Below are 12,366 nucleotides of genomic sequence, written 5' to 3' on the forward strand. Positions count from 1 at the left end.
GGGTAGCAATGCAGGCAGAGCAGAGCATTCAGAAGAAGGGAGTGCACATAAGAGCATCCTCATTAGTCGGATTTCTCCACTCCTTCTCCACCTCTGTGTACAGTGACTGCAGAGACGATATTAAATCACGTGTTTCGTTATCTTCCATGAAGGCAGCATGTAAGTTATCCCTCCTCTGAGAGGTAGGGATGACTGCGTATCTAAAGAGAAGTTAGTCTTCAGCTTTCTGGAGCACTCTGCTACCTCTATGCACAGTTGATGGACAGGCGGCCTCAGTCTCCCTCCTAAGGAGCAGAGCTGATGGTTACATCAGAACTGGCTAAGAAGCAGCCTTGGTGGCCCAGCCCTCCTACCACAGCCGCACAAGTACTCCATGGGCACCAGCAATCAGCACAGAGAACACTCTCTCAGGTGTGGCGATCCAGGATGCCCTAGGAAGTGAGCTGAGTGCCACACCTTTCCTGTTTTGGATGTAAAATACATGAAAATTGACCAATTGGTGCCCAAATTATAATGGATGAATAAACCCACAGTTCCTGATGCTACTTGGAGTGTACTGACAAAAAGAAATTGATCATGAAATCAGATCACCTTCACCATGGCACAAGGACCAAAAAAACAAGAATCCAGATATGGTCTGTCTGCTTCTCCTTTTTATTTATGTATTATTATTGTTATTTTAGTTTTTAGAGTTTCTAGCTAAAAGTAGAGCAGAAAGTCATCTTTGTAAAACAAAAAAAAAGTAAAGAAAACACATACACATTGCAGTTTTCCACATTCTACTCCCCTAAATTTTTCAAAAATCCTCTTTTATCACAAAGCTATTCCTGCAGACAACAAACATAAAGATCTTTTAAACATGCATTCCTCTTCTTTCTTCCTTAGAAGCATTGCATCTTCAATCACATTTTAAGATATTGCTAACATCTTAACGGAAATCAATGGAAATAAAAATACTATTAAAAATTATGTGTTTGGTTTGCACCATGGCATTCATTTCACACTGTACACACTGAGGCCACACTATAGGAATGGCAGCATCTCTCCCCCACATAAATGTCATGCAGAGGACACACTCAGGCCACTCAGAAGGCCGTAAGCATTTGCCACCAGCTTCACTTCATCTTCCATATCCAAAGGCAAACCCACCACGATGGCTTCTACGTCTCTCTGTGGAGGCTTAAAGAGAAAAGGCGAAGCGCAAGGTTAAGAAAAATGCTGCAAGATGTGTCTACGAAGAGCGCTGCAGTGAGTCGTTAGGGCTAGAGGTGTGTGCCTTACACAGGCCGTGCCAGGCAGTGCCCGGGCTCCTCCCGGAAGGAAGTCACCATTCTGGAGAGCAGTTGGCTCACGCTCGTTTGGGGTTTGTTCTCTTTTGAGCGCTCCGCGTTTTAATGTTCTTCTTGGTGCTGGCTGGTTTGGGAGCTGCTGGCTTTCCCTTGGGTTTCACGGGATTACTACGGCTGGTGCGCCCGGCGGTTGGCTTCTTGTCCTGGGTTGTTTTCCGCTGTTCCTGCAGCCTCTCTTCCCACTGCTGGGAGACAATTTGTACCCATGAGTGTCAAATACATCTCACCCCTTTATTCTGTTAACCCAATAACAGAATTTATCAGTGCATTTATTTATTATTTGAGAGATGGAGAAATAGAGAGACAGAGAGCTCTTATCTACTGGTTCACTCCCCAGATACCCAGAGTGGACAGGACTGGACCTGGCTGAAGCCAAGAACTAAGGACTCAATCCAAGTCTTGCACATGGGTGGCAGGCACCCAACTGCCTGAGCTGTCACCTGCTTCTTCCTAGGGTCTGCAAAGGCAGGAAACTGGAGTCAGGAGCCAGACCCAGGAATAGAACCTGGAATTTTCCCTGCCATGGGAAGCGAGTATCTTACAAGTGTGTTAACCACTGGGCCAAATGTCTACCCTAGTGCAATTTTTTATATCAGTGCAATTGTTTACTATTATAGACTAGTCGTGATAATAGCAATTTTAAAAGCAACGCTCTTTTGAGCTCTCATAATGTATTAGGTGATTTGGAAAGTGCTCAGTATATGATAAAGTCTTGACACATGTTCATTGCATTGAAATTCACCACAACTTTCTAGTTAGACACAATTGTCATGACTAGACAGTAAGCACACAGAGGTTATGTGCAGAGGGTCACACAGGTGGAAAGTGTTAGAGTCAGGATTCAAATTCACTCATCGAAACTCCAGAACCCAAGACCCTCCTGTGCATTTTTGACCACCAGTTCTACCATGCACCATTGCCAGACAAGAAATCCTTCTAAAATCCTTGAAATGGCTAACAGCTGAAATTTACCCAGCCTCACTAGAAAGTCAGGGATTTCTTGTCACAGGTGTGTTCATCAAATTTTTCCAAATCCAAAGGAAGACAGAGCTCAACTATATGTGTTACAATAATTACTAATAGTTAGTAATGAGGGAGATACATTTTCTAAGATCCCCTGTGGGTCCCTGAAACCATCAATAGTCCCAAATCCTAGATACACTAAGTTTTTTTAAATCTTATTTAAGGTATACAAATTTCATGTACTTGATATATTCAGATTTAGGAATATAGTGATATCTCCCACCCTACCTCCCTCCTGTCCATGCTCCCACCCTTCTTCCTCCTCCCTCTCCTTTTTCCACTCCTAATTTCTACAAAGATCTGTTTTCAGTTTACTTTATGCTCATAAGATTAACCCTACACTAAAAGTTCAGCAAATAGTATGAAGAAAAAAACAGTTACTCAACAATCATCGAATCTCAAAATATCAATTTCATTCCGATACATTACATTTTAGATACTCTATTAGTTGCCACAGATCATGGGAAACATATGGTATCTCTTTTGGGGATTGGCTCATTTCACCAAGTATGATGGTTTCCAGAAGCATCCACTTTGTTGCAAAAGACAGGATTTCATCCCCCCCCCCCAACATACAAACCTATGATAAAATTAGTTTCCAAATAAGGGACAGTACATGATTAACAAGATAACATAACAATATAGACCAACTGTAACAATATGGTTAAAGTATATGAACACTGCTCCCTCCCTCAAAATATCTTATTATATTGTACTTTTTAGAACAAGAGACAAGAAATGAAATGTGGGGGTCAGGGACCAGTGTAATGTGTTCAAAGGCCAACGATGCAGACCACTGGGAAATGAGTCATTCTGGATAATCAAGTTGCCTTGACAGCAGAAGATTTACTCTATAAAAAGCTCATTAAGAAACAGTTGAAAAATCGAGCCTACTTGAATAGATACGGCTCTGCATGTTGGCACGTCTCTGCTTTGTTAGATTATGCTAGTATTTCACTCAGCAAATATTTGAGCAAAACCTTAGGCCAGGCACAGTTCTAGGCAGCAGAAGTTCAACAGAAAGAAAAACACTGCTTCTACCCTCCTAGGCCCAATTCTATTGTACTCTAAAACCCAGTAAACTCGTTACTGCATGTTGCTATCATTTGGTGATATTTTCCAATTCGTATTGGCATATGTTGGGATGTTTGCTGAGCAGCTCCAACAGCTCTGTTTCCTAAAGCCTCTGTTCCCTTAATCAGTCTTGGATCCTTGGAATGCACGTGCCTTCTCCATTCAAGCTTCTAACTTTACTGTGGTCTTAGAAACCAAATAACACAGCCTGATGGCACTTCCTGTCTAGTACCACTAGGCATGCTCTTCGGCAGCTCAGGAGTTAGCTCAGCTGTAACATGGCAGGGTTCTGTCGTTATTCAGAAGTGCACAGGGTGGGCAGGCTGCGCTGTGACTGCATTCTCAGTAAGTCAATCCTTAAGACATACTATTGCCTTGCCCAAGAGATTTTATTCTAGAAAACGAAGGTAGCAGTGGAAAACACAAATTCTCCTGAAAATATGTTTTCAGGTGGATTTCACATTTTTAGCAAAAAATTAATTTTAATTCAGCTCTGAATTACCAATATGATGTTACCACTAAAATCACATATAACCACAAAGTAAGTTTTGCACTTAAAGTCTTAAATTGTGTTAAATACATGGAAAGAACCTGCTGTGTACAGTAATATGTCAGTTTTAGAGACAGGCATTTGCAGTCCCACAAATAGATGCATATGTTTATTTTAATCCCAGTGAACATTAATTCTACTTAAGGTTCACTCTGCTCACTAAAACAATTAAATATAACAATAAGGAAACAAAAAATATTTTGATGTAGAAATACAGTACAGTAGTACTGAGTACAACTACATCACTTTTGAAAATTAAATAGTAGATTTCTGTTTTAAAATTCCAAGTAAGAATAGTTGTACACTTATCTACTCCAAAGAGAAATATTATTGCTATTCCTAGTCCTTATGAAAACTTGGATATGAGAGAATGTGAAGAATTCACAAATCCCATAGAATTTTTATCTTCATTTATATACATATGCACATTTTTTGTTAATGATACTTACTATGGATCTTTTACTAAGTTGATCTCTCCACTTTTCAACCAAGCAATTTTCAAGAAGCATCATTCTGAAAAAAAAAAAAAAAGAGTAAATTATCTGAATAAGCATCTTTTGGTTATGTAAATATGAAGTTCTAAAGTACAGAAAACAATTTTAAAGTTCTTCAATAACTTATTCTCAAAATTTCCATGTCATTCATTTATACTTTGTTAATAATTTCTCCCATTCTCCCATATATATATATATATATATATATATTTATATATATTAGATCACACAATATATTTGGACCACACTGCATGTTTCCTTTTATAGTTACATTGTATACAGTTGCTGATATAGTTCGACAAACTCAAAAATTAGTTTGAAATAATATAACGTTGCAACTATGGATATCCATGACATATTTAGCCATTTCCCTACTGTTAAACTCTCCCTTTTGCTAACGTCTAGCGATGCGATCTGCAGAAAGAAGCCCAGAAGCATTGATTGCTTTTTTGGAGAAACAAATTTTAAGTAGAAGAATGGCTTTAAGTCATGAATGCAAAGCATTATACATGGCACGAGGAACTAAACAAATATTGATGGAACGTAGCACAAGAAATTACTTGAGACCAGTTACAATTTGTTTCCTTTTGGAGGAGTAGAGGCTTGAGCTGCATGGAGAAGAAACAGATGAGAGAAAAGAGCATGACTTGGATAAAAGTGAATGAGTTAGTTCTCCGGAGAAGTGTATGGCATAAGTTATGGGACTCAAACCGGAAGCAGCCTGAAGAGTTTGTCTATGTTACAAGGAACATATGCGTATGTGAGAAGATGTCATGGGAAGGGGCATACAATGGCTCACACACCCAGCTAGAGATATACATGTATATGTGTGATGTGTGTAACATCCATGTATTTGTTAATACTTTACTTGTGAGGAGCCACCTTGAAGGGTGGACAATGCTGTCTCAAACAGGTAATGTGAAGAGAGTAGGGGAAACATGTGGAAACGTAGTCTCAAACGATGACTTACTTGATCTGTAAGTCACTAAGGGTGCCTTGGGAAATTCAGTATTTGCCTAAGGTGTCTGAAGGATTTGAGAATAATTGTTCTTTCTCAAAGGAATTCACTTACCTTTACATTTTAGAAATCACTTAGTGAATTCTGAAATTGATTTTTCAAGATTCCAGTCAAATACTCGTGTATCTGTTTTACCTTCATTTTGTGAGCATTTCATTGACATTTAGGATATATGGCATTCCAACATCATTAAATTCCAAATTATTAAAACTGCTTTATCGTAAAGCACTACTGGTACCATTTTGTCACTGTCCCCTTAACCAGGACTGCTCACTGAGAGCTGCTCTGTGTATGGAGTGTGTACCTCCTGCCGCCCCACGGTGCCCACCTTGAGCGCCACTCGTAGCACATGATGAGGACATCCTGATGCGGCAGGATGTGGGGACACTGGCAGGAGGAATTTGTGATGAGTGGGACTTGAGTTCGAGGGATGGGTGACGAGGACTTGAAGATCTCCTTCACATCCACCACTGTCGTCACTTCGTTGCAGCCGCTCCTCTGCACAGCTTTTATTTTGGCATGAATAACTGCAATTTAAAAATGTATATAAGTGCTGTTGAGACATTTAGGGCAAAACCAGGGATGGTGTATTTGTACCAACTGCCAGGCTTTCTTAAAGAATAACTCCTGCAGTCATGCTCACGCCCAAGCAGGAAAAATGCAGGTATGATGTCTACACAGTCTAGGTAAGGCATCCCATATCATCAATGTTGTCTTAAAAGTTCTGAATCACGAGGCAAGACAAAAAGCAAATTGAGAATCGGGCTTTAGCCTGGGCTCTCCATGTCGGTGAAGATGTCACACACACATTCCAGTGTTTATACCCCACCCCTTGTGATGTCTGCAAGTGAGGATCATACATTATTAGATCCAAAAGCCCCCATGCGGAGCCCGCACTTCTTCTAGCTTACAGACAAAGTTATTGGAGTCATAACATTTAAGAACTGGAATGAGTCTCTGAGGATTAACATCCTCGATCCTTTCATTTCACAGACTGACAGAGTAACGCCCGTGGTGAGGAGATGTTGAATTATTATTTCAGATGGCCAGGAGTGTTGCTATCTCTGACCTACTTTTCAATCCTGACTTCTTGGCCCCTTGGTACTGCGGCCTCCCACGGAGTTGTACTGAGCCTAATATGGGTCTGTCTTGGATCCCATCCCAGCAAGCTGGCTTATGAAGGAGCCAGAGGAGTTGAACAGAGAATGACTTCATCATCAAGGTAGTTCCGAGGTCATGCCACCCCGGGGGACAGCAGGACAGTGAAACTGATTGGTACCCAAGGTTGGATCTTGCAAGTAATCCAACAGAACAGATTAAGACAATATCTCGACAGAACAGGTTTAAAAAAAAATGTACTGAAAAAGATAATGCATTTATTATTTTGTTGAATTACCTACACTGACTCTGTATATTTTTCAAATCTGAAAGCTTAAATTAGGAGTTATTCTTTCAAATTTTTACATCACTGTGATATTCCTACTTCACATTCAGCACATAATCTGCAGTTTCTTAGTGGGATAAAATTTCAGTTTTAAAATGAAAACTAAGCACATGAACTCAACATTTTTCCAAAACAGAACAGTGTTCTGTTATTTTAGCAGAAATAATTGAAGAAAAGAAATAGAATATAAAATAACCCCAATAAACATTTTAGAAACCTATAGTTTTATTCAGTTTAACTCTCAAATTATGAAAAGGAGAACTGAAATTATTTTAAAATAGCATGGTTGACTTATTCTTTGAAGACAATGTTAAATGGTTCCTTCAAGTAAGGGAGAGGAGGGCATTTAAACTATTTTGGTTCTGTAGCCATGGGATTTGGTGATTACCATGTAGCCCCATAATTTCTTTAAGACACTAGATATTTGTAGTTGTAAAAGGATACACGGGCAGATCTCAATTCTCTGGGTCTCTAGGCCCGAAGTTCCTGGGCCTCAGATAATGAAATTCAGGGATCATTCTCAGCCTTGCCGCAGAGGAACCACAGGAAGAGAACCTGGGGTGGGCCATCTGGTTGAGTTGCACTTCCCACCAAGACAATCAAGATCAAGGTGTTAAACGTGTAATCTAATCTGATTACCCCCTAGGTAATTTACTTCTCCTTACCTGCCCTGTTATTGTGCCGCCTAGAACCCGTATCACTGACTAGAACAATCACTAGCCCTCTGCTTTGCTTTGCTTTGGGACCAGCAGTCCGGCTGGAGCAGAGACAGCACTCCTGCGTTCTGGTTTGGCCCCAGGCCACGTCTCAGAAGCAATCGCTCTACCAGCTGACTTACCGTAGCTGTAGTTCCTGCTCAAATATGTTGCCAAAGTTGGCTTCACTTTTTTGCACTTGCATCGATCTAAAAAAAAAAAAAAATGGCAAAGCGAGACCAAAAGTTAGAAAAGGGAACAGAAGTAACTGGGGAGGTGAAGGAGAGGCAGCCGGGAGGAAGGAATGATTTACCAGGGCTCAGGCGTTTGCAGTCAACATCAAGAGGCCGTTCCTGGACCATCATGTCGGGAGTGATGTCTATCCACTTAACATCTGCAAGACAAACAGGACCACACGGTGTGATCCCTGTGATCGGTGGCTGGATCTGAACACCCAGAGGGAATAAGGAACCAGCTCAAGACATACATTACCATAGCAGCAGCAAAGAATAGTACCAGATAATAAAGATGGTGTGTGATTATTAAGTCTTGTGGGAGACTCTGCCCATCCAAATGTAAGTTGATGTGAGTGCACATTTCTTGAACTTGGCTGGTACACACAGCCAACCTAGATAGATCACAACCCTCTCTCCCAAAGCCACCGGAAAACATTAATGTTCCAAGTTGACGGTTTAAACAAATCAAAATAATCCAAATCCCCATCTCCCATTGCTCAGTGCAGAAACAGTCTTCAGCGACGAAGCCAAAACCAAGCTTAACAGCCAACATTTATAGAATTTCAGCAATAAATGTGGGTTTTTTTTCTTTCTAAAACTCTGAATTGGAGAGGACTTTCAAGTTGCCCCTTCACTAAACCACTCATGCTGCCTGTTGAGGGCAATACCCTGAGGCATAACTCCCCAGTCTGCACCACAGAACGCTGCCATCTCTTCAAATGTGAGTCACAGAAAGCCTGGACAAAAGCATGCAAAAACATTCTTCGGTTTCACTTCAAGAAGTGCATTTGAACCTGCTTCTTCTTCCAAGAAAAGCAGCCACACGACCAAAGAGGAAAGAAGCCCGTGGAAACAGGGACTAGATGAAAGAAGCTGCCACAGGAGCTGGCTCCTGGTCAGCGACCATGAGGCTGAGGTCACAATTTTCCAGAGCGCCCTGGCGTGGAGTTACTTGTGAGAAGTAACACCAAGCGCAGAGAGCATTACACCCGCGTGCGGGACGGTTTCAAGGGCAGCCAACGCTTGTTCGTGTACTGTGCCTGTACTCGCAGATACAGTAACATCTGTTCGCTCTGATTTTTATGTCAGGTGTTACTATAAACGAAAACCTCACCTAGTGGCTCCCTGTATAAGTAAAACACCCCCATCCTTGATTTTCTTTATGGACTACGGTGGTGCCCTTACTCCAGCTCCCCAAATTCGTGAGGGGAACCCCGACTTTCCCAGAACCAAGGCCTTCCCTGACCCCTCACCACTTCCTCGGAAGCGGGACGGAGGCTGAACGCCACCCACTGGCAGCCATAGGTGTGGCCGCTGGGGCCTCACCGGGCAGCGACAGCTCCCGGCATCTCCTCGTTAGTTCCTCTCCCTCCATTCGTGTCCCCCGGCCTCACCCTCCGGGAGGTCAGTGACGATGGCCTCGGGCGAGATGCACACGCCGCGGTCGTAGACGGGCAGCTCCTCGCAGGCCAGGTTCTCGGGCCAGCTGTGGTTGTACATCTTCATGAGCGGCTCGCAGTCGTCGCGCGCGCGCTGGCACACCGACTTGCACGGCTTGATGGGGTCGTGCAGGAACTCCAGGGTGCAGATGGGCGCGTACATGGCGCAGAGGAAGAAGCGCAGCACCGCGCTGCAGTTCACGTCCACCAGCTCCTCGTACTGCTCGATGGCCAGGATGGCGTTCTCCTGCGTGCTGTGGTGCAGGTGGTTGGGCATCCGCGTGATGTTCCAGGGCATGTGCCGGCACATGGGGATGCGCACCGCCTCGCAGGGCGCGCCGCGCACGCCCAGCGTCAGGCGCAGCCACAGGCACAGCGCCACCAGGACGGAGAGGAGCATGGCTGGGCTCTCCCGCGCTGCGACCCTCACAGGCAGGAAGGGCCCTTCTCTTCCCGCTGCCCCCAGGCTTTCGCCGGCTTTCCTCCCAGCAGGGAGTCTTTTAGAGAGCTGGAGAACTCTCTCTCCCAAACTCCAGTCGACAGCAATGCGGAGCCCAAGGGTCCGGCCGCGGGTCTCCGCCGTCCTGCGCACGGAGCACCGGCAGCGCCAGCACTCGGCCTCCAGGACGCGAACCCGCGGGGCAGCTCCAGTCCGGGACCCCGCAGAAGGTGGCGCAGCCGGCTACGGCCATTGCGAGACCCTATTTATCCCGACGGCTCCCCTGACGTGGGTTCCGAACGCTCCCTTGGCAGCTGCAGGCGCGGCGCGGGCTCCCCCTCGGCTGCTCCACCCCCGGCCCCTCCGTGCAGCAGCGGTGACATCATCTCCTCCTCCGGGCCACAGCCCAGGGCTGGAATCCTGCGTTCCCCCAAAGTATCCTCTCTCTCTCTCTTTTTTTTTTTTTTTTAAGTCCGTCCGGCCCTTTTACTTCGGACCAAGAAAAAGAGCCCCTGGTAATCGTTTTGGACTCCGGATGCAAGAAGGTGCAAGGCAGAGAATTTCAAGAAAGCCGCTTAACTTTGCTCCTTCGGTCTTTATAGAGTTTGCCCAGGATGCAGGGAAAAGGGAACTCTGGCCTCTGACGCCGAAACATACTTACTCTCTCCAGCAGGGGGCCTGCGCAGTGCCGAGGGGCTACAGCACTGTGGGGCCGAGGGAGAGTGCAGCAAATGTAGGCACCTGATGGGCAGCGTTTATAACCCCGTGCTCCCCGCCCCGCTGGTGTGCAGTTTGTTTTCGTGGTAATGTTGGTGCCGGTGGTGGCTCGGAGGCATTAGTTTTGGTTCAGGTTTTTCCAGAACAGCACTTGGTGTGTACATGTTCCGGGGATTCACAGAACCCCTCCAAGGTGATGTTTGTTGGTTGCTGAGTTTCCTCCCTGCCTTCCCCTCACTGCCTACCTCCCTTCCCGTTCCGAGCAGAACTCGGCGGCAGGGCGGGGTGGCGGGGGACCCTAAGAAAACTTTGGATCCACAATCTGAAAAGATTCCCCCTTCATGTTCATGTCAAGCAATTTCCGACCCAGCAGCCTAAAATGTTGATTTTTTTATGTGCTTGGAGATTGTTACTTGGTTGAGTCAGAAGCTGTGAACCATGGAAAGCAAGTATATATGTTTTGTTTTCTCCTTTATGGTATTTGTGTTAGGAAAAGGTACTAAAAACCAACTCTGGCTCAGCTATACACAGAAAAGGGAGGTTACCTAGTTGCAGGTATACACCAGTCTTCCAGGAGTAAGGCTTCTAGGTATACAATATTGGCTAAAGGTATTAGCAAGATGGAAAACATGTTCTCTGAATGTTAATACTTACGAAACATGGCTTAATTGAAAATCTGGATGAAATGCAGATAGATATTTTTTCTCTCCAAAGCTTAGACTGAAAAAGTTAGTTTAGTTTTGATGCTGACACAGACTGACGATTAAAACAGCTCAAGAAGCAGCAATCACATGGCATTGATCGGGCATTTGCAATGGGCAAGATATGGAGCTAACCCCTTTAAACACTGTGTCTTATTTTTCTATGGAATATGAATTAAAGGTGGTAAATTGAAAGGATAGGTGAGACAAATCAATCTCAAAATTCACCCTAGGAGTTTGGTCCTACTTAGGAGCAGCCTAAGGTGTCCAGATGCAGCCAATAGAGAGAGAGAGAGAGAGAGAGAAATTCTGGTTCCCTATGCAACAGGTCTTAACTCTAAAAATGACAAACCAGGCTAGTAGAATATCAAGCAAGGAAAATAGCCTAGGTGACATCTCAAGCCATTCCCAGCAACAAAATCCAATGAGTCTAAACACCTCATTGAGTGAAGATGTTCAGCCTGTGCTCCCACCAGGGGAACAAGAGAAAGAGGTGCGCCACTTGCCATTTTCCTATGACTTGCTTGAGAAGAACCTTCTTGGGGGAGGGTCAGACTTCTCCAGCCAGTTCGATCGAACCTGCCATATCTGCTTAACTACACAAGTGAGAAGTCACGGTGGGCTTCCCTGAGGGCTGATGATGTGTCCGTTAAGAAAGTGCAGTGGGAAGTTCAGAGCTCTTCCTGCTGAAGCTCTGAGGCCCCTTGATAGTCTAGACTGGCGTTTCGAAAGAGGGGGCAGCAGGGGAGGGATTCCTCAGAAGATTCTGCCCACTGCCCTTGCTCTTCATGTCTCCAGGGAGGCTGTGATTCTAGAAAACCCTACTTTGCCTTTTAACCCATTATCCCCAAGCTGTACACTTAGTTCCCAAAGCTCAAGGAAGCTCATCTTCTCTCTGTCATTCCCTTTTCAGTCTGGAGTGCCTGCTTCTCCACCCATCCTTTAAATGCCTAGAACTCTGTCGGGCTCCATTGTCAGCCCTGTTCTCACTCTCAACACTCCCGCTCTGCTCCAGGCTTTCCCAGGGTCCACACTTCTGACACACAGGACTGAGAATTTCCCCCTTGTGGAGGGAGGGGGACAAAATCATTCCAGGAACCTCTGTTCAGTTTTTTAGCTTCAGTGGCCACCTACATGGCCATGGCAAACACCAAGCCCTGCTTGTTTGTGTCAGTGTTTATCCAACT

The 12,366-nt window shown here is 44.6% G+C and overlaps 1 protein-coding gene across 4 annotated transcripts in view; it reads right to left on the reverse strand.

Annotated features, from left to right (window-relative positions):
* Positions 1 to 633: 633 nt before the first annotated feature.
* The window catches only part of SFRP4 (secreted frizzled related protein 4), a 181,022-nt gene continuing 169,289 nt past the window's right edge, over positions 634 to 12,366 (reverse strand). For 3 of the 4 annotated variants that reach the window (XM_089316119.1, XM_089316118.1, XM_089316120.1), the window contains exons 5-9: positions 7,961 to 8,041; positions 7,791 to 7,856; positions 5,837 to 6,035; positions 4,446 to 4,509; positions 634 to 1,534 (exon numbers count right to left, since the gene is read on the reverse strand). In XM_089316119.1, coding sequence (XP_089172245.1) covers positions 1,349 to 1,534; positions 4,446 to 4,509; positions 5,837 to 6,035; positions 7,791 to 7,856; positions 7,961 to 8,012 — 567 coding nt within the window. In that variant the 5' untranslated portion in view covers positions 8,013 to 8,041 and the 3' untranslated portion in view covers positions 634 to 1,348. Of the gene's footprint in view, positions 1,535 to 4,445; positions 4,510 to 5,836; positions 6,036 to 7,790; positions 7,857 to 7,960; positions 8,042 to 9,277; positions 10,302 to 12,366 lie in introns of those variants that run through there. The other variant, XM_008261657.5, reaches the window with a different exon arrangement.

Source organism: Oryctolagus cuniculus, chromosome 16 (genome assembly GCF_051225735.1).
Source record: "Oryctolagus cuniculus isolate XC-2025 breed Fujian yellow rabbit chromosome 16, ASM5122573v1, whole genome shotgun sequence".
NCBI classification, from domain to species: domain Eukaryota; kingdom Metazoa; phylum Chordata; class Mammalia; order Lagomorpha; family Leporidae; genus Oryctolagus; species Oryctolagus cuniculus.